This window comes from Apiospora hydei (assembly GCF_038363865.1).
Source record: "Apiospora hydei strain CBS 114990 chromosome Unknown utg000007l_segment0_segment0, whole genome shotgun sequence".
Lineage (NCBI taxonomy): Eukaryota > Fungi > Ascomycota > Sordariomycetes > Amphisphaeriales > Apiosporaceae > Apiospora > Apiospora hydei.
The window spans coordinates 3,465,418-3,492,821 of NW_027117366.1; the positions used below are offsets into that span (position 1 = coordinate 3,465,418).

Genomic DNA, 27,404 nt, shown 5'->3' on the forward strand with positions numbered 1-27,404 from the left:
TAGGGTGCTTGGATTACGGAGCTTGGGTCAGAAACAACAAGCTGTGAGAGAACCAAGACGACGAGGTTTACGATAGCATCATCAGTAGCTTGTAAGAATGTGGCAGGGGAAATACAGAGGACTGGCTGCAGGCCCTGGAGATCAATCTTGATCGCGGTCCCTGGGAAGGGGACGAACTGCAGGCACCTAGGGACCTCAGCCCTCAGGCAACAGGCAACCAACCGGGCAACCCGGCCTGGGTAAACTCGGGGAAAACCCGAAGGGGTCTACATAGGTCCTAATAACTCGTCTTTTTCCCAACCAAACAAGTTCCCCCACGTCGAAAGCTAACGGCGTGCAGTCTTGGGCGAGTCGCGGTGTGAGAAGCCGCGCACCCACTGGGCGCTGTAAGTAGCTATGCAGTCCCCAGGAGCCCAAGCGGGATGAGAAAATTCCACCGTGGTTCTCGCCACAACGGAGTTTCGGGGGTGGGTTCACGATTGCTTAGGCCGTGGCACTTATACAAGTCAAGTTCGGGTTGCAAACCGTCCGGGACCTCTGAAATCATGTGTCGGTTTGGCTGGTCTAGGATGGCAATCTAACCAAGAACCAAAGTCATGAGGCGAACTAACCCATGGAGATCCTTTTTGCTGCTCGTGATGCCCCGGATCATCTTCCATGAGTCCTCCAGGTGGAAGCCGCCCGTCTTCTCCTGGACAGGTTCGTCGCCATGGCCGCTGCCCAGGTTGCCCAGTGCCTGTTGTCTGTCACGTCTGGTCAAGTGGCAAGGCGTCTCTGCTGCTTTTCATTGTCCCCCTACCCTTGAGCTTCACTCATTTATTTACACCTTACCTGCCACGGAGACCACTGTTCGAATCCGTTAAGTTGCACTTTTACAGCTTGCTTCCTATTTATTTCCATTTTATAAACTTGTCTTTCGTTTGCAACACACAACCAGCATATTTTTACCATCAAAACGTCATCCCCTGTATCATCATCATAACCAAGACACTTGTTCCGTTACTTTCAGTTCCACCACACTCCTGTTGATACGGCACTGCAATTGCCTCTGTAACTAACATTTTCATTTCTTTTAAGTCCGTTACTGTTGTACAAACTTCGCTAACCAAAAGCACTCTCCCCATGTTACCGGTTACCAGGGCACCTCGAGCCTGTGGTCAACCAAGTAACCAGCAGCCTGATCCTTTAGATCGATCCGTCAATACCTTCGATATATCGATACCTTGCCGTCATTCACTCAACACGCGTGAACCAAACCAATGGTACCTCGTCATCCTCATCCAACCTCAAATCAACACCAACCTCCGAAACCTCCCCACGCTCATCGAGTCGAAACTGAGCCCTCACCGCCGTCAATGGCTCATCGGGATCAGTAACCCCTTTGACATGCGCCCAACCAATCCAATAATCGCCCGAGACATGCTCGAGCATGAAGGTGAACTTGAATATGGAGGTGTCCGCCAAGTGCGCCTCCAGGTGGCAGTCATCGTCCCCCTTTCTGGCCGTCTCGGGCGGCTCCGACTCCGACTTCTGCATGTGGGGCCCCGATGAGCCGCCGCTGTTCTCACCATCACACACCAGATTGACGATCATCTCGCCGTAGCCCGGGTTGTGGTAACGTCCCTCATGCTTGTAGAGCGCGACAGAGGGCGGGAGCGGCGGGTCAGGGACGTGGGGGTACAGTCGCTTGCGTCCATCGTGCACAAGCTTTCGCCCTTGTTTCTCTTGCCGTCGACGCCTAAACAGTATACGCACATGAGTCAGTGTCGATTGGCCTTACAAGACCGACAATAGGAGAGTTGAATGCGTGTATGTATCCGAAGAAGACTTACTCTCCCTCAAAGTCAAACCTCCTCCCCTCCTCCACGCCGAGCAAATCATACATAACCCGATACCAAACCAAATCCTTCGCCATCGAGGCCGCGTTACACATAACCACGATCCCCATCTCCCGCGCCGGCATCATCATCATGGACGTGACGAACTCGTTGACCGTGCCCGTGTGGTGCCACGTCTCGACCCCTCGAAGACGCCTTGCATCCAGCCCAGCGCGTACATCACGGGGCCCGTGAACAGCGGCGCCCCTCGCGCGTCGAGGAAAGTCCGCGGAGTCCGGAGCTCGCGGTGGCCCGCGGCCGAGATGGGGCCTTGCTCGCGCATCATGGCGCGCAGGTACTTGGCGTAGTCCAGGACGTTGGAGATGACGGCGCCGGCGCCCGTGTCCCAGTCGGCGGGCACGTATGGGCGTTTCACGTACTCGCCGTGGCCGTCATTGCTGCGTTTGCGCCAGTAGTACCCCTCGGCGAGCACCAGACGGGACTCCGCCTCGTTGAACCGCGGATCACCACGGTTCAAGAAGGTCTCGTCCATACCCATGGGCGCCCACAACCTATCGCGAAAGAAGGTGCCGAGCCAAGTACCTGTCAAGGTCTCGACGAGATATCCCAAGGTCGTGAACATGTGGTTGTTGTACTGAAACCGTTGGCGTGGTTCGGCAGCTAAAGGTAAGTACCGCAAGCGGCGGACCTGGTCGCGACTTGACTTCACGAAAGCCAGATCGTGCGGCGCAGAACCCGTCCGGTGGCTCGCGGCATCCTCGAGCGTGATGTGCGCCGTGGCCCAGTCGTCGCTCAAGACGAAGTCGTCGCGCAGCAGCTGCGAGATGGGCGTCGTCCAGGTTAGCTTGGTGGTGCCTGTGTCTGAGTTCGACGATGAGGAGTTATCGATGAGCAAGGACAGGGCCGCGGCGGTGAAGGACTTGGTGGTGCTGCCTGTGTAGAAGAGTGTGTGGGGTGTCACGGGCGTGGATGGGAGAGAGGCGAAACCGAACCCCTGAAGCGAAGTCAGTTTTTCATTATCCCTGATATTTCACGTTTCTATGTAGCCATATATCAAAGACAGTGATAAAGAAGGTTCCGGATATATGAGACACAACAAGACCAGGGGGTAGAAATAAATGGGCAATTGAGAGCTCTCCTACTTTGGCCCAGGTTTCATTCCCGTGGACGATGGCCACTGCCATGCCCGGGGCTTTCCAACGATCCATCACTTCGTGGATATACGACTCCAGCTTCTCTGTTGAAAAGGACAGGCTTGTCCGGTAAGCGTCGCTGCCGCCATATTCACCTCCGATTGGATACTGGTAGTTTTCATCCTCCAGGCGAATGCCTACTGACGGACTGAGCAGAGCATGGAGGGCAATAGCAAAGACCGGAACAACGTGTCGCTTCATTATAAAGAAACACCAGGAATATAATTCCTGGCAGACTTTGGTTCGATTACTTGGCACCTTCATCGCCCATTTTTCAACGGCATTGGCAAAGCTTGGTGGTGGTCCAAACGGGATTGGGGTAAATTGGTCGTAATCCGTACTAACGAGGGGATGCGCCCACGCGGCTTACCTATCACTGGACCGGAGTACTTCCCCCTTTTGGGGACCTATTGCGTCAACATCGAGATGACTGCAGGTGGCATATAAAGTGGCTGCCTAGGAGTAACTTGAAGTCATATCATGCATTCAATTACCCTATATTCTACTTGCAAACCGCCGAGCTGCCGGCGTTGTGGGGCCGCGTACAGGAACTGTGAAAGGACGTCCAACGACATAACGGACCGGATCGAAAACATGCTATTTTTATTCTATCAACCAAGTTGACGCACGTCAATCCGGAGCCCCGGGAGTTATCCGTATGTCTGGTAACCTTATTCACATCTGCAAGGACGAGGTGTTTCTACATCAAACCCGTAATTGGGAACCGTTTGCAGAAATGCTGGGACAGGGACCGCGGTAGGGGCCCAAAGCCCTTTCACGCGATGTAACCGGAATTTAAACAGCTGAGCTCTGCTGATCACAGGGAATCTCGCTTACAGTACATGGAAAAGGGGCAACAGGGGAATCGCATGGTGTTATTTATGTCTCCCAAGAGTCCTAGAGGGAATTTCTGGTGTCTTCGGGATTGCTGGGTGTTCATTTTATCTGAATCCCGATTGATACTTCTTACGTACGTTGAGACAAACACATGTAGGTAGGTGGTAGGTAGAATTGCTTGGGCTGTCCGGGGTTGGTGGGTCGTTCGAACCCCGACTTCCGGCCTGGTTTCTCAATTGGCTCGCTTGCTCTCTTTTGCCCTTGGAATCCTTCCTCCCCTGGGGCAACCATCCAGCTGGGGACGGGAAACGGGAACGGCTTATAAGCCAGGCCACAGTTGTGCAGCAGTCTTCAACAGAATTCTGTCGACTCATGCCCAATTAAAAGCAGCCGTCTCGCCATTTTATGCACGCCCGATGATACACAACCCGGATGGCTACTGCTCGTCAGCTCCCGTGTATGGATGGCTTAAATCCCCATCGGTCTTTGATAAATGTCAACATGGCCCCGAACACGCGTTGCCATTTAATTATCTCCATCCCTCGCATGTTCGTTTCCAACCCGTCTGTCGTGGTGTTCCATCACCTCTCAGTTTGATATATCCATTTATTGAAGATCAGCGACACAGTACCACTCAGTCGGCACCCTGCTGTAGTACCCCAGGCCACATGCGTGACAGCTCCAGTACCTCCCCTCCGAAAGAACTAAGCTACACAAGCTTTTAGTGACAAACACGCCAAGTGTGACCAGCAAACGGCCAAGCTTAGGTGAGAGCCAACACCCTGCCATTGCAAAACCTACCTACCTACCTACTTCATATCTTCAACATCAAAGATTGTATTTGATGTCTTCTTTTATACCGGGCATTTCGAACGCAGTCCAACATGTGGAGAACAGAGCTAACAAAGCCCCGAGGGCGTAGCGCTCAGCGCCTTCTAGGTGCCCCCAATTGCCAATTAGTCCACAATGGCTCCCACAGCCCCCGCCGATGACCCCAACAACAACGACAGGATCCGACTAGAACGCCGAATCAGCCGCCAAGCCGCCGACGAAGGTCACGATGCCGACATCCCCTCCGGCGAAGGCTACGTCCTCGACGAGAACGGAGAGAGGAGGCGCCGCGCTTCGCTAGCGGAGAAGAGGAGGAAATCCGACGTGGAGCATCACCCGCGCCCGCACACTGCACATGCCGGAGACCCATCTAGACCCGCTGAAACCAACGGTCATTTTTTGACCGATCGTGACGTCGAGAAGGGGACGAATGGTGGAGCACAAGACATAACTCAAGACCCCGGGTTCGGGTCTGGTTCCGGCAAGAGCCCCAGCACGACCGACGACGACGATCCCAACATTGTGTGGTGGGATGACAACGACCCAGAACACCCGTACAATTGGCCCAGGTGGCGCACGTTCTTGAACTGCTTCTTAGTTAGCACCATGATCTTCATCACCCCCTGGCTTCATGTAGGTCTCTCCTGCGACCGAGAGAACTAATCAATGTGATCACTGACAATGTCGCAAAGCCATCTTCGCCCCCGGCGTGCCGCAGCTCATGCAGGAGTTCCATAGCACCAGTCTCGAGATGGCCTCCTTCGTGGTATCCGTCTACATCCTCGGCTTCGCCTTCGGCCCCCTAGTCATGGCGCCCCTGTCCGAGATCTACGGCCGCCTCTGGGTCTACCACGCCAGCATGGTCGGCTTCATCGTCTTCGTCGTCGCCTGCGCCGTCGCGCCCAACATGGGCGCCCTCGTCGCCTTCCGCTTCCTCAGCGGCATCTTCGGCTCCTGCCCCGTCACCAACGCCAGCGGCTCCATCGCCGACATGATCCGCCAGGAGGGGCCGCGCCGCCGCCATGGCCGCCGTCTCCATCGGACCCCTGCTCGGGCCCATCGTGGGCCCCATTGCCGGCGGCTTCCTCGCCGACGCCGAGGGCTGGCGCTGGAACTTCTGGCTCCTGGCCATCGTTGGCGGCGTCATCGCGCTCGTCAACCTGCTGGTCCTGCGCGAGTCGTACCACCCCGTCCTCCTCGAGCGCAAAGCCGAACGGCTCCGCAAGGCCACCGGCAATACGCAGTTGCGCTCCAAGCTCGATATCGGCCTCTCGCCGCGCGACTACTTCCGCCGCAGCATCCTGCGGCCCATGAAGATGATCCTGTTCTCGCCCGTCATCATCGCGACCGCGCTCTTCATGGCCCTGACGTACGGCTACCTCTACCTCATGTTCACCTCCATCACCGAGGTCTTCCAGCAGTACTACCACTTCAGCACCAGCCTCGTCGGGCTCGCCTACCTCGGGCTCGGCGTCGGCTCCCCTCGCCGGCGTCGCCGGCTTCAGCAGCACGTCGGACCGGTACATCAAGCGCAAAGCCGCCGAGGCCGACGCCCTGGCCGCCGAGACGGGCGCGCCGCGCGAGGGGCTGAAGCCGGAGTACCGGCTGCCTCTGCTGCCGCTGGGTAGCGTGATCATGCCGGCGGGATTCTTTATCTACGGATGGACGGCCGAGAAGCAGGTCCATTGGATCGCGCCCATCATCGGTACCGCCGTCATTGGCGTCGGGAACATGATCATTTTCATGTGCATTCAGTTGTACCTCGTCGACGCCTTCGGGCTTTACGCCGCCTCCGCCATGGCGGCTAACACGCTCGTCCGCTCTATCGCTGGCGCCGTCCTGCCACTTGCGGGACTGCCCATGTATGAGCGGCTCGGCATCGGCTGGGGTAACAGTCTGCTCGGCTTCATTGCGCTGAGTCTCCTGCCCATCTCCCTCGTTATCATTCGGTATGGCGAGTATTGGAGAAAGAGGTTTGCGATACGTAACCTATGATCTGATCATCGGGACTCTTCACGAGATGTAGCAAGTTGCAGAATAGGGGTTTTCTAAAGTGGAGAAAGCTCTAGGTGTGCTAATATTATGGGATAGATTTGGACATATTAGCGGGAGCATTTGGGCGCTTGGGATTATCATGGTAAGATACCGATATTGCCTTTCTTTATTGATACACGATATCATAGCTGTATCCGTACACCATACTCTATACACGATATACAGTAGCAAACATGTACATGACAACCCTCCTAGAAGACCGATTGGTAGTTTTTGCCATCGAGTATTGCAACCTATTAAAAGTAAACCCGTCCCTGGGAACAGTGGGCGAGCGTGATCCACATCTCGATGACGGTATTATCAAAGAAGTGACCAATCCTTACTTCTTCGTTTCGCGTGATCCCGGTACCTATCAAAACGGAAATAACATTGCGGAGTGAACTTTTGCCGAAGCCCCCAGTCCTATTAGATCAAGCAATCCTTACTACCTCCCGTCAAGCTGAAATGAACCCAAATGGTCTGCCGGGGAATCTACCCAATGAGGGGGCTCTGCATCCTGCTGCATCGACGCCACATACGAATCTGGAAAAGTATCGCTCAGCTGTGTGTGTGTATTGTACAAAAGGCTTGCAGCTCAACAGTTCATTGGCTTGACGTATCTCTCGCGCGAATACCGGCAACTCGAGCGATTGTCGGCATTTTCCAAAGGAGTGATGTCGTCACTGCATTCTAGAGGTGCACCCGAGTGGCTCAGGGCTGGACTATAATGTCACACATAGTGGGCCGGGCCACCACGGTTGCATTTTTTGGGGGCCAAAATTACAACTGAAGGACTCCGCGACTTTCTCCATCTATAAAAGGACAGTCTGGGGCACTGGAGATAGCCTGGGAAACCTCCCTTAGACCAGGAGCAGGCCGGTATTTTCAGCAACCAAACTTCCCACATCACGCAGGATCCCACACAAGAGACTCGAGATGGGGAAACTACAGTTGATAGTCCCACTGCTGCTGCTATTATCACCCTATGCCAAGTCGGAAAGACTCCCTGACTGCGGCCACGACACCACACTCGCTCACAAACAGCAAGCCTCCGGCGTCAGCATCTGCAATGTCGCAAACGACGTCATGACGAACAGCAACATCGATCAGATGCCGGACGACGGCGACAGGAAGAGGAAATTCGTCAACAAGACGGTCGACCAGCTCCTGGCGACGTACACGGACTACAATGCCCTCGTCTACAGCGATGAGCAGAGCGGCAGCAACACGAAGAACAGCGTGTTCCAGCACCGAAACGGCGGCCACGCCGAGGGACACGATTTCAATCTTCCGCTGTCGGGGGAAGGCCGCTCCTACCGCTATCACATCTGGGTCTTCGTGACGGGCACGTTCTCGCCGGGCGGCGATCACCGTGTCTCGGGCGGGCGCAGCGATGGGGAGGAGTGGGGGTACGGTGGCTGCATTGAGCAGAATCACCGGGGCAGCGACGTCGAGTTCTGCAACCGGGCAACGCAGAAACAGCAGCAGTCTTCTTCCACTACTAGGACGGGGGCGAGGAAAACGGTTTCTTCGTCCGAGACGGAGAAACCGTCCACCGCTGCGACGCAGCAGAATACTGATGATACCGCGACCGTCTTTTCAACCACGTCGGAGCTGCCGCCCACGACGACTCCGAATCCGGACCCAACTACGGCTGTCGTGCAGACGCTTGAGCCCACCACTGGCGGGTCTGGAGCGATGGCGCGGCCGTCGGGTGCTGCTGCTGCTGTCTGCTTGTTTGGGCTGTTGGTTCTGTGTTTGTGATATCCTGGGTGAATGCCATCGCTATTTTCCAATTTTCTCTTTTCAGTAGCTTTGTCCGTCATTATCTGAGTGATGGCTGTCAAATTTGATAGGTTTATGCCCCCTTTACAATTCGGTATCATAAAGTCGTTTACCCCTAACGAATACGGTGGATGATAAACACATGTAGATGAGCTTTATATTAGTATAATAAAGCGAAAAGGTGCCTAGAATGGAACGTAGGTGGGAATGAAATAGAAAAAATAGGCACAGAGTTGAAAATGTTCGTGCTGTTCATCAATAACAAGGTGTGTGTGTGGTGTCGGATTCCAGGACACCACCTCTTTCTACCGGGCATTACTCCGATTATTTTGCTTATGTATCTGCATGGTATGGCGTCCGTGCACAGGCTAGGCTAGCGTACCTTTCTTTTCTTTGAAAGCCTTCTTGAAAGAGTAATGGCGTGAGATCACGAGCCATAACTCTCAAAACAAACTGCCACCGCCGTCTTGTTATTCTGCCCAGTCATCGACTCTCCCGTCATCGCCTCCAGCGGAGTGTATACATGAGTTACTATACTCCAGGTCCCCTCGAACGTGTTGGGTAAGTATTGCCTCATCATATTACGCCTGGTCTTCCGATTATTTGACCAAGGAAAAATAAGTGTTCGATTTCGATTCGAAACAACCACATCAAAAGGGATACCAACAATCTTCGACTGCCAATACGAGAAAAGAAGAAAGTGTACGATTATTAGCTACCAACAGCTACGCAACCCAGTCAAGGGGTCAACAACGTGAATCAAGATATCAAGAATCAAAAGAAACGCAGGCCATCACGGAGGCACCTTCAGACGAAAGATTGATGGTTGAGAGGTGGTCAAAAATGACTCCGAGTTGATGGCGATGGCGCAATGTTGCGCAAATTCGATGCGAGCTGCGCGCGTAAACATTCGTTGGCAATGTATACGCTGCACATACGTTACGACCAGCCAACCCTTCCCGCGTCAAGCAGCAATGGCCATCGACCGAGTCCCGTACGTACTGGAGGACGCGGTGTTCGTGACGGGCGGCGGTCCGATATGCGTCACCGTGATATATGTTCATGATGGACGGCGTATCAACACACGTCAGCGTGATAGTGACCCGATCCCGTGGCATGACGACCGACGATCCGGTATGCCTCACGGTGATGGAGGTTCGTGACAGCGCGCGACTCGTCGAACCTCAGCTTGACAGTGGCCTGGTCCAGCGGCAGAACTATAAATTCCACGCTGGAGGCTGGCCAAGATGGTTTCTCCTTCTCAACACAACATCAACAGAACACGGCAAACTACCTCTTATTTCAATATCGAACCTCGTCGTCGCCATTCACAACAGCCCCGATCATTCAAACATTCCAACAACACCCTGAAACTCCTTGCCTTGCCCCTTGTCGCCAAGCCAATATGTCTACCAGCACGGTGTTGGCTACTGCGCAACTCCAGGCCGAGCAGAACCAGGCTCTGGCCGATTTTACTCACTCGATCTGGGATCCTACGAACGAAGAGTATACTGACCTACTGAGCAAGCTCCAGCCGCTCTGCGACCTTCTCGCGGTCCGTCTGCCATGGAGCGGCTTGCATCTCCAAGGCATCGAGGAAGCCTGTGAGTTTTGATAGCTCCATGACCCCCCCCGATAGCCACTGCGGCATATTTTGGTACTGACTTGTTGCCCCCTTCCGCAGTAAGTTACGTCTGTCGATGGAGAGGCGCGATCGACGAGATCAGTTCCAAGCTCCAGCGCGGCAAGGACAAGCACATGGCGGACGTCAAGATGATTTGGCATGTACAGAGCGAGGTGCATGAGGATGCCTACGGTTTCGTGTTCCGGCACGAGCTGTACACCCAGTGGGTCGACTGCCCGAGCTCTGCCTTGCTGAGCATCGGCGGCCCAGCCGCCAGTGGGAAAACTATCATCGCCGGCCTGATCCACGAGGCACTCCGAACAAGCCCTCACATCAAAGGGGTTTACTGCTTCGTCAACTGCTGCCCCCAGCGCCGCACCACCACGTCCGACATCCTCCAGTCCATCCTCTGGTCGATGTTTGCCCAACGCCCCGACACGGCCACGGACGCCTCTCGAGGCCAAGGCGAGTGGCTCGAGATGCTCGCGCGTGCTGACTCGCTCAGCTCGTACTGGGCCATCTTCGTCAAGCTTGCTCGGCACGTCAATACAGTCTGGCTGGTCATCGACAGCATCCACGACTGTGCCGGGGACGCCCAAGACCTGCTGGAGCGCTTCGCCAGCCTCGCCAGCAATCCCGACATCGACTTCACCCTCAAGCTGGTCATAACCACCCGAGACCACAGCATCCTGGGGGACAATACCGACGTCGGCCGCGTGACGTACGCGGCGGAGGACATCGACGTGGCTGGGCCTATCTACCAGTCCCTCGGCCAGCTTGACAACGCCATCGATGCCGGAAGAGTGCTCCCTGCCGCCACCGCAGCCATCCAGCGCATGGGCGGCGGCCTCTTCTGGACCCGAGCGGTGCTCAGCCAAGTGCAGGACAAGCGAACCACCGAGGCCGCCATCCGGTACCTCGACAAGCTCCACAGCCACGAGCAGCTCAGCCACCGGCTCGTGGCGCGCATGATCCGGGACGGCGAGCGCCGCGACTTCGTGCTGGTCGTGCTCGCGGCCCTCATCGACTGCTCGACCCCGGTGTCGTGCGACGACCTCCTGGCCCGGCTGGACGGAGACGAGAAGGTGTGCGAGGGACGGACCGCCACCGTGCAGGACGTGGAGACGGTCCTTAGGGACGACCTGCTGGGGCTGTTCCGCTCCTTCAACGGGAACTGGATCGTGCCCACGCGCTTCCTCCGGGCGTGCGACGCCACGGCCACGGCGGCCTTGCGCCGCACGGTGCGAGGCAAGAAGCTGCCGAGCCGGGGGCAGGCAGTAGACGATGTGCTGGAGCCGGTTCGCGAGAGTCGCTCCTCTTGGTGGATAATCTGTTGTTGGCGGTGTTGTTGGTGTTGGTGTTGGGAGGAGCCGGGGCTATCGCATGGTGTGCTGTTTAGTCAAGTATTCTCGTGTGGTTTCTATGTCTAGAACAGTAGTATTTCAATGTCGCGATTCCGAATTTACATGATTTCCTTGGCACAATATCATTTTTTGGCGTTCGTGTTTGACGGTTACATACCTCGTGTGAGCTTCTCGTTTCTAGTATTAGATTGTTAGGTGTGAGTCGAGCGAAGTAAGTTTCGGTTTCTCGGTTTACCTTTCTTTTTGAAAGGAAAGCGAGAAGGTAAAACAGGAAAAGAAAAGAAGTAAGATAAACTGAACAAGACAACGATGTTTAGAGATGGTGTTGTATGGCATAAATCCATAAGTTTGATTGCAGCATGCGAAGCTACCATAAGCACAAGAAATACTATTCATAACATTTAAGAGGAATATCTTAAAAGCGAGTTTAATGTTATCCTGCCTTCTTGGAAACGAAGTTGATGGGATTGGCGACGTCGACGATGAACCACTTAGCATTTCAATTAGTGGCTCCATAGATATCAAGCATGGTCACCTCAGTCCTTTCCACCAAAAGATTTATAGGATCAACTTCACTTGTTTGAAAAGAGATATGATGGAAGCCCGGAAGACCATTTGTGGTTGCGGCGCCAACAAGACCATAAAACACTGAATTAAGGGGCCTAGATATTAGAGCCGAGTTGCTTAATAGACCAAACCTTCTGTTCACCCTGGCCGTGAGTGTAATAATACTTGTACCTGTGATGAAAAGCACTCGGGTGTCCTCTCTTTCGTACTCCAACAAAATGGGATCAGCTACTACCAAGTAAAAAGCTGCCCTACTACGAATGACACACATTCCGAGGCCAACCCCCTCAGTTTTCTAGTAAGTGGTTGCAAGACGCTGTGGTGAAGTGAGAAGGTATCGTCCACGAAAGGGCAATAGGCGGTGTCCAACATCACGATTGTGGAGCATTAGCTTTGCAGTTTGCCAGCTTCTTCTGGCCAATGGTGTCAAATACGGAGAAGTGGCCCCCAGGAACCGTATCTGAAAGTCGTGAGTTTTGTGCGGTATTATAACTGCTCTATTATCAAGGACTGAACAATGTATATGCCTAGGACGGGTCGCCCACTGGTGATATTATTGCCCTGCTGCTAGTGTCCTTGTGTATGTGCCAGTCAGCGATGTTTGGCCTTGCAGTGGATTGAGCGGAGTGCCTCGGGAACTTGTAAGTTACGGAGGAACCCGCTGCTCTCGACGCCGTGCTTTCTACAGGCTGGGAAGTCACTGAAGGGCTTCAGTGTCCAGAAACGAGTCATGTACCAGAGTAACAGGCCGATGCCATTTGATGCCATTGAAGGATTTACATATGAAATAATGATACACCGAATCATGCATGTTCCTCGCTCCCCGATCGTACCAAACAGATGCTCATAGTATCAACCCTCCCATTACCACAAGATACGCCCCAGAATCAGTCCGAGGACCACGACAACGAGTGCCACCATAACCACCTCCAGCCATGCACGAGATCGGGCGCGTCTTTCAAGTTCCGCGATCTCATCTTGCCGGCGTGACTTCATTGCAGCAACTTCCTCATGAACTCGTCGCTCCGCCGCCGCGGCCTTGACCCGAAGGGCTCGGACCGTCTGGTGCTGACAAGCCTTGATGGCGTTCGTCACCCAGACGTAGTCTCCGTTGAGCGCCGCGAACAGCCCTTGGAGGCGAGAGTCCAGGACGTCTAGGATCTCCGCGCGCGTGGCTCTGGGGTAACTGGACGAGATGGCCGCCTGGATGTCCGCGACGGAGCAGGTCGCTGGGGACTCCACCACTACGCCGTACACGCACAGCGCGAAGTCTGCGCTGTCGTCGTCCCGAGTCAGGCGCGAGAGAAGATTGTCGCCGAGTTGCACGGGGTTGACCAGCCGCTCGAGAGCTCGAAGTGCGGTCTCGGTCGATTTCTTGTGCTGGAGCTGGTTCAGCACGGCCCGCGCCCAGAAGTGTCCACCGCCCATGCGCCTGGTGGCCGCCACGACCGCGGGGGAGGACCCGGACGCCGTCCATCTTGCCCGACCTGACCACGTCCATCTGCGCGAGCCGAGCCCGGACGTAGGCCTCGACGCCGCCCTCCAGGTCCGCCGCCGTGTACGCCACCCAGTTGTCGATGTTGGCCTCGGTGAAGCGCGCCGGGCTGCGCGAGGTGGCCGCGATCTTGACCGTCATGCTGGTGCGTCCGGAAGCGCGCACGAGCTGGCGCAGGAGGCCCTGGACGGAGTCGTCGCAGTCGTGGACGCTGTCCAGCACGAGCCAGACGGTGCCGACACTGCCCGCGAGCTTGGCGAAGAGGTTCCACAGGGCTGGAACCCGGTCCTGGGCGTCCCGGATGCGGGCGGCCCACCACTTGTCGTCCTTGCCGACGACCGCGAGCGTTGCGAGGTCTGGGCGTCGGTCGAAGATGGACCAGACCATCGCCTTGAGAATGGCCGCGGGGGTGGCCGTCTTGGCGGGGCTGCAGCGGTAGAAGATGCAGACGTCCTTGTCGCTGCCGCGGGCCGAGGTGTGCGCGAGGAGGTCGTCGTAGATCAGACCCGAGACGATGGTCTTGCCGGTGGCCGCGGATCCCACGATGCCCAGCGTGGCCGAGCCGGCGGCGAGCAGCCAGTCCCGGTACGCTGGGTGGTCGAGTACGAACCCGTAGGTTCGGATGTTGTCGCGCGTGGGCACGTCGCGGATCATCGACGCGCTGGCACGTATCTCGAGCTCGGTCGTCCGGAGCGCGTGGCGAATCGCATCGATATCGTCGACACGATCCGCGACGGCGAGGTTGGCGATAGTGCGAGAGTTGGTCGACATGATGTATGTTTTAAAAGTAACGTACGAGTTTCGTAAAACGAGGTATGAACGATGTGAGAATGTGTTTCGGTTCGAGGACGATGTGATGATGTCGAATGAAAAGGAGGGAAGAATGGGAGTCGACCGCGACCGCGTTTTATATCTTTCCCCGGCGGTTCGTGTGCGTCATGGCTCGCCTTCAATGTCGAACGCGACTTGGTCGAGTATTGCGCTGAATGAACCATCATTAACCGATATGAAAATATGTAAGCAACGGCTGTATCAATGTGCGTATGTTTGACTCGGACGGCCGAGTATACGCCGGGTGTTGCGCAATTTCCAGCAACCGTGATACGAAACTCGCCATGGCTACGAAGCAACAAGATCTCGACGTTGCGATGGGTTGCGTCAAGACATCGCATATCGAAGGGTGGTTGCGCTCTATTGCGTCGATCGGGTTCATGTGTCTTCCGGCGGAGGGAAAATATCATTCTTGATGTTGCATTAAGTGACGGCGCTGCTTACATGTTGCAAGCAGTTGAAGCATGACTCGTCGATTGCCATAGACATCGTATCAGCGTGATCGTGGCGTGGGAAAAGATGGACTGATGCCACTCCGGAACTCCGAGCCGGACATGATGTATCATTCTGATGAAGGTTAGTAGATGAAGGCTCCCATCATGGTAGGTCATGACTGCCACTGACCGACGCCATCACCATGATTCTCGACATTGCTGTCAGCCTCCACTATGGTCTTCGCTCTTTGGTAGGAGACGCTGGCTGGCGAAATCAAGGGTAGCAGCAACCAGAGGAGTTGTTGGGGGGAGAGGCTTTTGGCAGAAACCATGGGTCAGCCGTGTTCTGCTTCCTGCTCCCGGGATGCATGGGTTCAGTCGGGGAAGCCCTTCCATATCATGATAATCGCACCCAAACGGTCGTCTGTCTTGTCGGCTGCTCGGATGCGAGACTCCCCAATAGCGTCTGTTTATCCGTTTTCTTCGTTTCTCAAATGCCGATTGGGGATAGTTGGTGTGATGTTGTACTTCCCATTTGATGTGTTTGCTTTGAGCTGAAATCCGAGGCAGGATCTTCAGCCAGACAATCGGGAAGCCAAGTACAATTTTACCAGGCGATGAATATATACACGGCTTGATTTGATCTTGGGCATGAGAATGTTTGTACCTCTTTTTGCTGGCGTTGATGAAGGGAGAGTTGGCAACGAAGGGGAATAGCAGGGCGATGTCGCTGATGGAGGCTTGTGTATGTATCCAGTCAGTCGTTATTGTCCATGAAAGGCACGAATGGTTACCACAAAGGGATATGAAATGGTGGATTTCGTTGAAAATGGTGACAGTAGGTGAATTTGTTCTCACTGATGGTGGGAAACAACGACACCCGTCACCGACGGATCGATCACCTTGGCATTCATGGGTATTGATTTTGAGCTATCAAAGACCTTCAAAGGCTCCTAAGGACAAGTACCCTACCTGCTTTGCGCACGGACACCAGGCCACACAGATGTCAAGTTAGGCAGGCAGAACAATCGGAATTGCTATCGATAGATAAAGAGGGAATGCCGTGGTGGCCCTATGCTACGTGTGCGGTTTGTTGGAGTCAACAATCGCCCTCTGCCTAGTAAACTACCAGTACCGCTATCTCCACACTCTGGTCCTTTTCGTTGTTGGCCGATTGTGTATCGCCGGGCTGGAACGAGGTATGCGGGCATCCTATAGGTAATCATGGTCAGCAACCTCATTGTGGTTCCCAAAACCGGCCAGACACCCACCTCCGGCTACGTTCTCTTGGGAGTCAAACTGCTTGAAAACCCACACCTCATCCTGTTTTTGCTCAGAGACGTAGTAGAACCTATGCTTCGGGTTGAAGTAGAGCAAAGTGTTTTCGCCCTGGAACCCTGGTGATATTTGATCTGCTAGCACTATGTCTTCGGCCTCAACAGTGCGGACGTCACAGAACGCCATAGGCCAATCTCTCAGTGGCGACTTGAGGGGTCTCCATAGGCTGCTTGATGTCAAACCTTTGCCTCGTAATATTTCAAACGGGACTTACTTCAGGATCTGGAAGCGCCGCTTTTGCAGCTCCTCGGCTTCCAAGGGCCACTGTAACTGGATGCGGCGCAAGGCACCATCGGCAGAAGCGTCTGCCAAGCGTCAGTCTTGCCTATGGAATCTCCTGGGGAAGTGTCATACCTATATGCACACCAGGGATAGGACGTCCCCGGATGCTGTCTTCCTTCTCCGCGTCTTGTTCAGTCGGTGATGTGCGATCCCGGACTTTGTAGTGCATCATCCGGACGTCTTTGGCACCAAGAAGTGCCTTCAGGAAGCTTTCGATCTCGGAGGCGTATCGTTCTCGACCTTCCAGACTGTCAAAATCTCGCGGGCTCATCGACGTCTCGTGTTTTGCGAGCTGGAAGCCATGAACATCAAGTAGGAACGAGTCCTCACTACCTCGTATGTTGGTGACCTCGATATTCCCATAGACATCATGTGCAATGTTCGTAATCACGGAATCACACTCTCTATCCTTGGTCAAAGTCAAGTGGTATGGCTTTTCAACCTCGTAGATCTTGAGATCCCGAAGGAACGCAAGAGGGGCGTGAACCTTGTCGGCCATTGTTGTTATACTGATATCCATTGGGTGGACCGGGTCTCCACGATGCGAGATGTTCGAGTGTATTATGTTGTTGGTGTTGAACCACCACTATTCCATCTTGGTTGTACTACTGTGCCACTCTGGTAGAACGATATGCCGAACTGAGCTGCAGAACCACCCGTTTATGCGGCATAGTGGACTAGAGTAACGCAAGCAGATCGGGAAACTTGATTTTTGGTAATACACGGCGACACAGCATATGGCTTCATGGATCAACGGCAGCACAAATGGCTTTCCCCTCTGTCGACGCAAATCCAATGTCAGGCAGGGTACAATATCGTGTTTTTACTTAAGTCAGAAGACCCCCCTCCCCCCACCCCCTCGATCCCAGATACCCAGACCTCAGTTCATTCAAGACTTCCACACACCACTGAGATCGCCCAACCCCTGACACAATGCCAATCACCCATCAGGAGACCCGGAAAATCCAGCCATGGACGAAACTCCTGCCCACATACAGATCAGACCCAAGCCTGCTTGACGTATGTTCCGCGAACGATAAGCCTTGGGCTCGCCTCCAACTGGCCGAGGAATGCGAAACCGCTATACTGGGGCCAAGGCAGCACCGCCATCCCGAGTACGAGCAGTACCGGCGACCAGACCCGTTTCCAAAGATATACAAAGCCGAAGGATCGTAAGTATGATCGGTGTCAAGAATGGGTCTTTGGAATGTGTCCCCACAGTACTGCGTGCTGACATATGTATGGTTTTCAGCAGGCAGGAGACGCTTATCATGGGGAGACGGCGGCAGCAGTGAAGTTTGACGACGAAATTCTAAGCCAAAGACTTCGTGCGGTGGAAGCTGAACTCGATGGTCTGCCTGTAGCTGCTAGATAGTATCGTGGTAACCTCCACCTCAAGACCATTCATAATCGGAGTCAATATGTTGATGTTTTTCCCCCTCTTATGATTGGTGCGTTCTCAGACGAGAAGTTAGAAGGTCCTTGAAATACAGTGTACGCACGAATATATATCGCTTCGTTATCGTATCGCTTGAGATTTTAAACGTCTGCCACCCAGGCGTGGATACTAATACCCAGGTACTTTTTGTGTGCCATTTAGCTGCCAGGCACCATAGCGTGGTTAATCCTGGAGCATTTTGATTATTAGGATCATCACGTTGACTTTATACGGTAAAGGGCTCTTCCTCACAATGCGTTCAGGGAGGTTGGTTTCACAGCAGAACATTTAATGATACACGACACCCCGCACAAGTCTTCTTACTAACCCCGGACGAGGGGTATGCAGTACTTGATGCATGTTGTAGCTACGATCTTCGAGAAAGCTTGACACCTTAATCCCGTTCTTTCTATATTCTCACGAACATGAAAATGGTTATCCAGCCCAACACCATTAAAGTGAAATGCCTCAAATATACCAAGGATCGGAGATCTGTAAGTTTTATCTGGGGGATGTGGTATATGCGCTCCATGCTCTTTTGTGATGGGGTAACGTTATACGATGTAGCCTACCTATCAGGAAGTGGTGCAGTGGCATGTTGTAACTCGGCTACTGAGACAAGATAGACGAGCAGTGTGTCACGCAATCATGCAGAGGCTCCTACTTGCCCCTGATATATCGACATATATGCCACGACCCATCCTGGGTTGTTCTGAACTCGAACCGTCACGTTTCGATCTATTCCGGGTTTAGCTCATACTGTCATATATCTCAGCGACGATTCAGTAACCTCTCGAACGTTCTTGGCATACCGCTACTATGGAGCAGTCTCACATGAGTGGTGGGCAGATCCAGCCGTGGAGGCGATTGCTGTCAGAGAATGGCGCAAACTCCGGTGCCGAGGACATCTGTTCTATGTCGGACAAGCCATGGGTCAGGTTGCAACTCGCGGACGAAGCAAGAGTCAATATCACGGGGCCAAGGCAGCTTCGGTACCCGGACTACGAGCGGTACCGACGCCCCGACCCCCTTCCCACAAATTTACAAGGCGGAGAAAGGGTATGTAGGCGCAATAAATAGACCTTGATTCAGATGTACATATTGAGACTGCGTGCTGACAAAGCCCAACAGGAGATATGAGCTTCCTGACCAGGAAGATACTCAACGGGCATTCATGGACAGTGCCTGGGATGATGTTATGCACAAGTTGGAAGTAATTAAGGTGGCGGTAGCAAGCGCGCCTTGAGGCGGAATTTTACGCAAATCGACAACATTCCGAATAGCATAAATCCCTTAGAGAATGATAACATTATTTTCAAATGCCCTTATTCGAAACTGTAAAGGCTTTCTGAATATGCTTGATTTCGTTCTTCCAAAGGCAGTTACACCCTCTTCCTTGGATATAAATGATATGTAACCCATTTTATGCCATATAAAGATGAATGTACGAGATTACTAGATCACGATAATGTCGGCAGTACCTGCCGTCGTATACAAGCATCAGGCAGCAATGGGAAGGTGGCCGCTGTGTGCGATATCTTGCTTATATCTACCTAGCCATCCAGGAGAACAGTGGGGAACTTCCTTCTCCAGTCCGTCATATATGAAGACTTCAACTAGTTCTGTACCATATCTTCCTCTGCACTAACTTGGCATTGGATTCACCTTAGAGAACAGAAAGCAAATTTTACAGTGCCAACAAGCAAGAGAGTACAGTGATCGTCACTCATACTGTCGTATTCGCACAGTACACAGGGTATCATGCGGGCTGGTTGTTATCAGACCGGCAGCGGACAGCATCAGCTGGCATGGTGATTTTGCAAGTCCCGTTTGCCGGTAATGTTTGCCTCCCCATCCCTTCCTTCCTACAACATCAACTATCAATTGCAAATAACAGATATGACCTCATCAAGTTCATACGCCGCAAAACTTCTGGTTTGGCTCGAAAGAAGAGCAGCCACGCCCGAGATGTTATCTTTGATCGCGACGCTTCTTGCAGGTCTCATTGCAGTCCACTTTATCCTCCACATGCTCTTGCATTCTACACAAGATGCACAAGAGCCGCCCCTCGTTGATACTGAAGTTCCTTTCCTCAGTGCACTTGTTCACATTGGATGGCAAGGTTTGCGTTATTGGGATAGACATGTGTAAGCCATCCATGTTATTCAAGTAATGATATCTATGTTATATTATTTACTAACTCGGAATCCCTCTACAAAGTCAGCTTCCCATGTTTACCATGCGGTTTCCATACTTCCGAATCTACGTCGTGAACTCTACGAAGCTGATTCCCATCGTGCAACGACATGTCAAAACCATTTCCTTCTCGCCAATAGAGGTGGAAATGTCCGCGCGCTTTATGGCTGTGAGCAAAAAGACCTTTGAAATCATCAGCAGAGACCCGATGGACGACCATGGCTTCGTGGCAGGTATGTCGCAAACCACACACGTTGACCTCAGTCCTGGGCGCCGACTAGATAGTCTGAATGAGGACTCTGTTCGGACCCTCTCGGAATCGCTGGACAAGATCGCCATCAAAGGGGCCAGAGTCAATATGAGGGAATGGATAGACCAGGAAATCACAATGGCCACCACCGAAGCCATTTATGGGCCTCTCAATCCGTTTCGGGACCATGCGGTTGCTTCAATCTGGCCGTGAGTTTAACTGTTCCGATCTTTTCACTTGTCTCTTTACTTACAGCATGGCAGCGACTATGAAGACGGGCTAGCGCCTCTTCTCCTCAACATCCTACCGGCACTAACGGCGAGAAAGCCCACCAGGGCCCGCGAGGCCTTAGTGAAGGCATACGAGAGATACTACGCCCAAGGTGGACATATCCATGCCTCTGCATTCATCAAGCACCGATGCGAGTTTTATCAACAACGTGGAGTGCCCTTTGAAGACATTGCCAGGATCGAGGTTGGCGCTGCCATAGGCCTAGTCAGCAACACGAAGCCCGCTGCATTCTGGCTCTTGTATCACATCTGCGCAGATGCGACACTCTTGGACTCTTGTCGACAGGAACTGATGTCCAATGCAGTGCACACCGACGAAACCAATGGGAATATCCATACAATGGACATGACGCATGTCAAGAGTTCATGTCCCATCTTATTCTCGGCATTCAAAGAGACGTTCAGGTGCCACGGCATGGGGATCGCGATTCGCCAGATTGTTGAGGACGACATTGTGGATAATAACTATCTACTGAAGAAGGGGGCTATCTCTTAATTCCAGCAGCGGTCCAACATAGGATAACATCTGTTTGGGGTGAGGATGTGGACACATTCAACCACAGTCGGTTCCTGCCTGGGGATAGCAAGCAGCATGTGAAGAGTGACGGAGGAAGCAAGCTTCGTCGTGATCCGGTTGCGTTTCGAGGTTTCGGTGGTGGTTCGACTCTCTGTCCAGGTCGACATTTTGCGGCCACAGAGATCCTCGCGTTCGTGGCTTTGGCGATCTTACGATTTGACATCAGGCCCCGAGGCGGCCGCTGGGTTATTCCATCGGTTGACCGGGTCAGGCCTGGTATAATGTTCCATCAACTTGATCACGATCCCTTGGTGGATCTAATTCCTCGGGATAGCGGCAACATGAAGTGGAAGGTGATGTTCTCGGGCTCAGAGGAACCAATGAGAGTATCTGCCGAGGACGGAGAGGTTGTTGCCGAGTAGATAGTGACCTGTTATCCTAGGATAGCAATATATCCCGTTGCCCCTACTCTATCTCGTCACGTTAACCGAATCATAATGCCACTCGGCACGCAAGACGAACAGGCGGGGTGACATTGTAAACGTAGTGGTATGGTGTTGCTCGCTGCTGCCTGCTGATTGACATTGATACCGCCTACTGCTTTCCTCCTTGGGCAATGTGTTGGTTTGCATATCCAGAGCAATCTGCAAGATCGTCCCATTTTTGCATTAATGACTCGGAGAACCGAGCAAGATTGGGTGCAAGACGCAAGTGGCCCCTCCTCCGCTACCTGCAAATTGCTAATTTTAGCTACCAGAGCCAACAACATAAACTCTCGTATCTATCTAATTTACCCGTTGACAGCGGTGGTCACATCCCGCTTCACGGTTGCAGCGGATGCAGCGGACAGGGTAGTACTGTATGGTCAGTCAGAATGGGGAAGTTTTGGCTGTTGGTTCACAGTTCGGCGGCGAAACCCAACCTGTCTACAGCTGCATGCTTCCCGCCCCTCGGCTGCCAATGGGCGGTAATGTCCAGTCCCAACAACCTTGTAATAGATGTCACATTCTCTACATGCAGGTGTCAATCAGGTGCTTCCAGGCGAATATTGTCACTCCAAATATCGCACTGTGCAAGTGAAAGCTCAGCTTTATGCGGCCTCGGCTTTGGGGGTTATGTATGTAATACGGCCCGTTCCATATTCGTGCCACCTAGGACCCGCAACGGCCCTGTGACGCGATTTCGATCACGCCAAGCCGAACCCCATTAGATTTCGATTGCAGATATCTCCAACGGCATTATGCACGCTTGTGGGGACTGATCATATGTATGCTCCAATATTGAGTTTACAGATACAACAGGCGGCTAATATTTTCCAATCAAGACACTTTCGGCGTGCCGCGTAGCATTTGAGTCCTGCACAAGAACCGAAGGCCCGACTAATGTCGCATGCATCGAACTTGAACGCGAGGCAGAAATACTGCAGGCTGGGAATATGTGGTCGTGGCGGCTAAGACTAGGTAGTATCAGCCCGGGCTACCAATACAATCTACAAACATTCATAGCGACTGAGCCAACCTCGGTTACAAAGGTTGTTGGTGATCATTCATGTATGTTGGATGGCACGGACGCAAAACGACGAAATTGGCAGCAAAGTGTGCAAGCAGCCCGGGTTGCCAAATCGTCGACTAAGTTACTCGCGGGATAAGCTACCACAGCCGGCTAAAGGTAGAGTCGTCGCTTGGGATGCACAACGGGCAACGATTAATTGATTTCGGGAAGCTAAAGTTCAAATAACCGAAAGTATGCTTGATGTATCTCCCGAATTACAGATGCAGTCTCATTGGCCAGCCTTACTCGTAGATTTTGCTTTGAGCCATTGCATTCCCAACGCAAAGGGAACAGACACAACCAGGCATGCCAATCCGTAATACATAGTATTTTGGAACGCATAGCAGTATGCTTCTTGTATCAGCCGTATTTGAGCCTCATCTGAAGTAAGCTTATGTATACCAGTAGGGCCAGCCGCTATTACAATCTCTTGTGGGATCGGGGTGTCGGAGTCCGCCAGTTTACCTCTGAGGCCGCCGGAAAAGATGCTCTGCGCTACTGCGACAGAAACGGCACTAGGGAAAGGTTAGAGATGTTGATGGGAAGATGATAGACCCAACTTACGCGCCAAGTTGTTGCAAAAATGCCACAATTGCTAGAACACCAGGTTAACGCTATAGCAACCATCAAAGCGCGTGAAAGTGACACTGACCATTTCCCAATGGGACCTCATCATCCCTAGAAAGCCTCGTCAGCAGCAGTCAGACTCAAGACACCCGGAAACATACCTTAACGTGACCTGGACAGCCGTAAAGGGTATCTGAAGGCCCATGCCGGTGCCGATACCAATTACCACGAGATAAGTAGCCCATACCGCAGTCCTTGTGTCAACCGTGATGCGAGCTAAGAGTGCATTACCCACTATTGCGACCAGTGGTCCAATGACCATATATGGAACCTAATCTGTCGTAAGCAATCATCAGCATGCTTCAGTCGGTATATACGTACGTAGTGACCCAAACGTGTTACCAGGTAGCTACATATTACTACCGCAACGATTTGCGACAAGCCTAAGGGTATGGCACGGATGCCACTCTCCTTGGCGCCGACCAGTTGGGCGGACTGGAAGTAGAAGGGCAGGTAAAAGAGGTACTTGCTGTCAATCAGCTGCCATGGGCTATCAAAGGGTGCATTGGGAAGTGTTCTCACCGCGTAGATGGCCATCTCCAAGAAAAAGAGATACCACGAACCCATGAAAATCGACCGTTGGCGGATGACTCGCAATGGGATAGTGGCCTTCTCCCCTTCACGCCATTGTACTATACCAAATGCTGCCAGCAAAATTCCAGAACCAACGAGCAAGCCTATAACATCCGAGGAGTTCCATGGCTTCTCTTGCCCTCCCCACTGAAGAGCCAACACAAGGCAACAAACAGCACCGACAATCAGAGCGATTCCAGGGAAGTCCAGATGAGTCATCTTCCGCCAGAAGCCCATATTTCGTTGGGCGTATGAGGAAGGCAATTTCAAGAACACCAAAAGAATAAAAAAGGCTGCGCCTCCAATGGGGAGATTTCTTAACCATGATTGAGAGTGATCAGACGTGAACCAGATGGGAGATATGATGGTAAATTCAGAGGGGGAACATACATCCAGAAGCACCACCTCCAGGTAACTTGGTCTGTAAACACACCACCGAGTGGGGGTCCGAAGCAAACTGCAAGTCCGAATACGCTGAGCACCGTTCCGATCATCATTGGCCTCTTCTCCAGGGGAATTGTTAGACCTATGATGGCCAGTGCGCCTTGATAGAGACCGGCAGCACCGACGCCTTGAATACTCCTTCCGAGGATGAAGGCAGCTGATATCGGCGCGGACGCACAGAGGACGGAGCCAACTATCAGGTTGTGTTGGTAACATTAGTTATCGTCGAGGCAAAGCTGGACCTCGCAGGTCCATGTTACTTGTGGTATACGGGGTAACCAGATAACGTACTCTCGAAAAGAACAATGGAGACAAGATATGTCCATTTTGCATCAAAGAATCTGTACACACTCCCAAACGCGGGTTGAAAAGCGGTTACAGTAAAGAGATACGCCGAGCCGTACCATCCGACATCTTCAAAAGCCACGAAATCAGTCGCTATACGCGGGATAGCGACACTGATGATAGTCGTGTCAATGGCTACCAAAAGGGTCCCGGCACAAAGCGAGAATATAACTACGATCGTCCTCCAAAGCGACAGGAGTTGCACTGGAGGTGCGTCGTCGTGCAGTACTGTGGGTGGCGACAGGACATGTGGTGTTTCTCGAGCCTGTTCTGCTGCTTGCTCTTTCTCATGCTGCGAAAGCGAGAGTGTCGACATGGTGACAGAATGCGACTTGGCAGCGACGTGTTTGAGGCAGATTCGAAGCTGACAACCAATGGAAAGAGATCGAAAACTGAAAAGTGCAGTGCTTTATCCAGAAGTCTAGACTGAGGAATGGCTTGATCGATTGTCTATCTAGGAATAACCATTCTGTTGGCCTTCCAGTCGTCACATCAGAGAGCAAATTTGATTGCCGTTGTTGGCGAAAGTACATAATAATACGCCATCCGAAGTGGTTGGTGCCCATTTCAGCATTGATACCACTAAGCGAAATTTGGCAGGGTGAGGGGGGTGTTATCCTTTAGCCTCTACAAAGACAGTGTTCCGCTGTAACGAGATGTTGCATCGAGTATGTGTGTTGGTCGGGGGCCAATACCGCTGAGTGTCATTGAGTAGTCCAATACAATGGTCATATTGGAGATACATCTACCAATCATGATTGCAGATTATATGGAGTTCAAATCTTTTGTTATCGTTTTGCTGGCCAACTGCATCATGTTCGTACAGCCAGCGATAATTTCTGGTGATTTATCAAAGTGCAACACTAATCTGCAGCTGATCTGCCCTGATATGCGCCAACAGAAACCATAGGAGACCTTAATCTCACCTGCACACGGCGGAGAACGGTCCGTAAAGCTTGCAGCGTTGGTTGGGCTTTGTTAACCTCGCAACCACCAAACTACAATGCGATTTACGCGTTGGGGCCGGTCTCACTTGGGTCAACCCAGTACACTCTTGGCGTAACCAATGATGCTCACTGGGACCACCCCTCCTGCTTCCGATGCTTCCAAAGCCATGATCGGGTAAAGATATGCTGGTGCAGTCCATGCCATCCATAAACCAACCCAAATCCAACCCAGGAAGTGTTGCCATAGCTTAAATGGTTGCCCTGCACGCTGGGATCCACCGTTAAATAGTGAAAGGAACAAGTCTTCAATAACCAGCCCCAGAGGTTGAATCCAGAAAAACCTCATTGCCCCAGAGTGTTGGAGCGAAATGCCTTTGGGTGTGCATGGGTCAGTACATGGTGATTTGAGCGGAATTGGCTGTTATAGCATACCTGAAGCAACATCTATGGCAACATGCTGAACCCCAGAGAACAAAAATATCAACCAAATACGCAAGTACCGTACTAGGATAGTCCCTCTTGGAAGATGTAGCACGTTATGCATCAAAAACATAGCCATAGAGCTGAGCCTATGAGTATTGATCTGATGCCAAAAGGTACTATCAAAGTTTCATTAGTTTTGCGAAGGGGATGTATAGGTAGCTGCTGCGGGTTTGAAGCATACCTCCAGAAGTACCTCAAGGTGTATGTCTGTCGAATAGGGCCGTTGAAAGGAGGCCAGTCGTTCGGGCTATTCAGACGTATTCCCACTGAAATAAATGCTGCTACGTTGTAAACTCCTCGCTGGAAAGCTATCAATCCAGCGCAGGATCCGACCGCTGCAAAGAATCGCATGACCAGTTCTTCCATAGACACTTCGGCAAGTCTCGAAAACAGGCCAACTTTGTCAGGAGTAAAGAATTTGGCTGAAATATTGGGGTCAGAAGAAGACGACATGAGGTCCAATAGCAGGTAGCAGCACGCAATAGTCAAGGCCGCCTGGGAAAGGAATCGTGATCTCGACATGCGTAACCTCTGGTCATGCTTGGGCAAGTTCTTGACTTGTTGGGGAGTATTAACAAAACGCCACGAAAAGAAGACAGCAAGGCCAAATTTGATGCGCTCTGTCAGCAGTTGTGACTCGTGTGGTTTGCTCCCAGTCGAGCCTTCGGACTTGGTGTCTTGCGGACCAACTGGCGGGGTCGTTGAGATGTCACCACTGACCAAGTCCCGGGAGGGACCGCGAGTGTCAAAGCTCCATCCACTAAGCACTGCAACATCCACGTAGTGTAGGAATGAAGAGACCGTGAAGCCCCCAACAGCAGATGCCCATGCACTTCTTTGGATGAAGACTGGGCAGTTGAGAAGGCAATGCCAGGTAAGAGCACTGAGCACGGGTAGGAAGGCGATGCGCAACCAAGACGCGGCTGGAGTAAAGCCGACGGTGGCGGCCGTGAGCGCAAGCACAGCGACCGAGTCGAACAAAGGGTGGTAACTCATATTGGCACGGTTGAGGGCGGCCTGCAAATGGGGAAATAGAACAGAATTGATTCGAAGTGGGTGGATCAATAGAGACAGCAATGCAAAGCGTCGACCTGAGAAGCAAGAGATATGTCTCTCCCTCCCAGGCTGATAGTTAATTAACATCAAGTTTATGTTGCTCCAAACTCGACCACAACGGGCAAGCGTACTTTTACACAGCCACACACCAAACAAACCAACAGACCAATCCCCTCCCCAAATGAAAGCCGACCTTCCAATGTGCATATAGTATTGTAACCCAAATGATTCAGA

At 52.7% G+C, this 27,404-nt stretch overlaps 10 protein-coding genes across 10 annotated transcripts; 5 read left to right on the forward strand and 5 right to left on the reverse strand.

The window, feature by feature from the left end:
• Positions 1–577: 577 nt before the first annotated feature.
• PG997_010206 (uncharacterized protein) lies at positions 578–3,232 on the reverse strand (the record flags this gene model as incomplete). Its single annotated transcript, XM_066814521.1, has 5 exons — positions 578–752; positions 832–846; positions 1,286–1,738; positions 2,057–2,832; positions 2,981–3,232. The coding sequence occupies 5 exons, from the start codon at positions 3,230–3,232 to the stop codon at positions 578–580; spliced, it is 1,671 nt and encodes a 556-aa protein (XP_066666483.1).
• Positions 3,233–4,834: 1,602 nt separating this feature from the next.
• On the forward strand, positions 4,835–6,694 carry PG997_010207 (uncharacterized protein; the record flags this gene model as incomplete). The annotated part of the gene is made up of 4 exons (XM_066814522.1): positions 4,835–5,336; positions 5,392–5,747; positions 5,800–6,171; positions 6,230–6,694. The coding sequence occupies 4 exons, from the start codon at positions 4,835–4,837 to the stop codon at positions 6,692–6,694; spliced, it is 1,695 nt and encodes a 564-aa protein (XP_066666484.1).
• A 1,125-nt stretch (positions 6,695–7,819) lies between these two features.
• On the forward strand, positions 7,820–8,497 carry PG997_010208 (uncharacterized protein; the record flags this gene model as incomplete). Its single annotated transcript, XM_066814523.1, has 1 exon — positions 7,820–8,497. One exon carries the CDS (start codon positions 7,820–7,822, stop codon positions 8,495–8,497), a length of 678 nt encoding a protein of 225 aa, XP_066666485.1.
• A 995-nt stretch (positions 8,498–9,492) lies between these two features.
• Positions 9,493–9,681, forward strand: PG997_010209 (uncharacterized protein; the record flags this gene model as incomplete). The annotated part of the gene is made up of 1 exon (XM_066814524.1): positions 9,493–9,681. One exon carries the CDS (start codon positions 9,493–9,495, stop codon positions 9,679–9,681), a length of 189 nt encoding a protein of 62 aa, XP_066666486.1.
• Positions 9,682–9,923: 242 nt separating this feature from the next.
• On the forward strand, positions 9,924–11,693 carry PG997_010210 (uncharacterized protein; the record flags this gene model as incomplete). The annotated part of the gene is made up of 3 exons (XM_066814525.1): positions 9,924–10,122; positions 10,203–11,440; positions 11,688–11,693. 3 exons carry the CDS (start codon positions 9,924–9,926, stop codon positions 11,691–11,693), a joined length of 1,443 nt encoding a protein of 480 aa, XP_066666487.1.
• A 1,244-nt stretch (positions 11,694–12,937) lies between these two features.
• Positions 12,938–14,339, reverse strand: PG997_010211 (uncharacterized protein; the record flags this gene model as incomplete). Its single annotated transcript, XM_066814526.1, is given in 2 exon segments — positions 12,938–13,550; positions 13,561–14,339. 2 exon segments carry the CDS (start codon positions 14,337–14,339, stop codon positions 12,938–12,940), a joined length of 1,392 nt encoding a protein of 463 aa, XP_066666488.1.
• A 1,706-nt stretch (positions 14,340–16,045) lies between these two features.
• PG997_010212 (uncharacterized protein) lies at positions 16,046–16,952 on the reverse strand (the record flags this gene model as incomplete). Its single annotated transcript, XM_066814527.1, has 3 exons — positions 16,046–16,337; positions 16,386–16,476; positions 16,538–16,952. The coding sequence occupies 3 exons, from the start codon at positions 16,950–16,952 to the stop codon at positions 16,046–16,048; spliced, it is 798 nt and encodes a 265-aa protein (XP_066666489.1).
• Positions 16,953–19,859: 2,907 nt separating this feature from the next.
• PG997_010213 (uncharacterized protein) lies at positions 19,860–21,566 on the forward strand (the record flags this gene model as incomplete). The annotated part of the gene is made up of 4 exons (XM_066814528.1): positions 19,860–20,038; positions 20,112–20,546; positions 20,601–21,081; positions 21,168–21,566. The coding sequence occupies 4 exons, from the start codon at positions 19,860–19,862 to the stop codon at positions 21,564–21,566; spliced, it is 1,494 nt and encodes a 497-aa protein (XP_066666490.1).
• A 1,358-nt stretch (positions 21,567–22,924) lies between these two features.
• PG997_010214 (MFS general substrate transporter) lies at positions 22,925–24,132 on the reverse strand (the record flags this gene model as incomplete). The annotated part of the gene is made up of 5 exons (XM_066814529.1): positions 22,925–23,210; positions 23,260–23,290; positions 23,348–23,373; positions 23,424–23,593; positions 23,644–24,132. 5 exons carry the CDS (start codon positions 24,130–24,132, stop codon positions 22,925–22,927), a joined length of 1,002 nt encoding a protein of 333 aa, XP_066666491.1.
• Positions 24,133–25,722: 1,590 nt separating this feature from the next.
• PG997_010215 (uncharacterized protein) lies at positions 25,723–27,110 on the reverse strand (the record flags this gene model as incomplete). The annotated part of the gene is made up of 3 exons (XM_066814530.1): positions 25,723–26,003; positions 26,064–26,230; positions 26,296–27,110. 3 exons carry the CDS (start codon positions 27,108–27,110, stop codon positions 25,723–25,725), a joined length of 1,263 nt encoding a protein of 420 aa, XP_066666492.1.
• Positions 27,111–27,404: the final 294 nt, after the last annotated feature.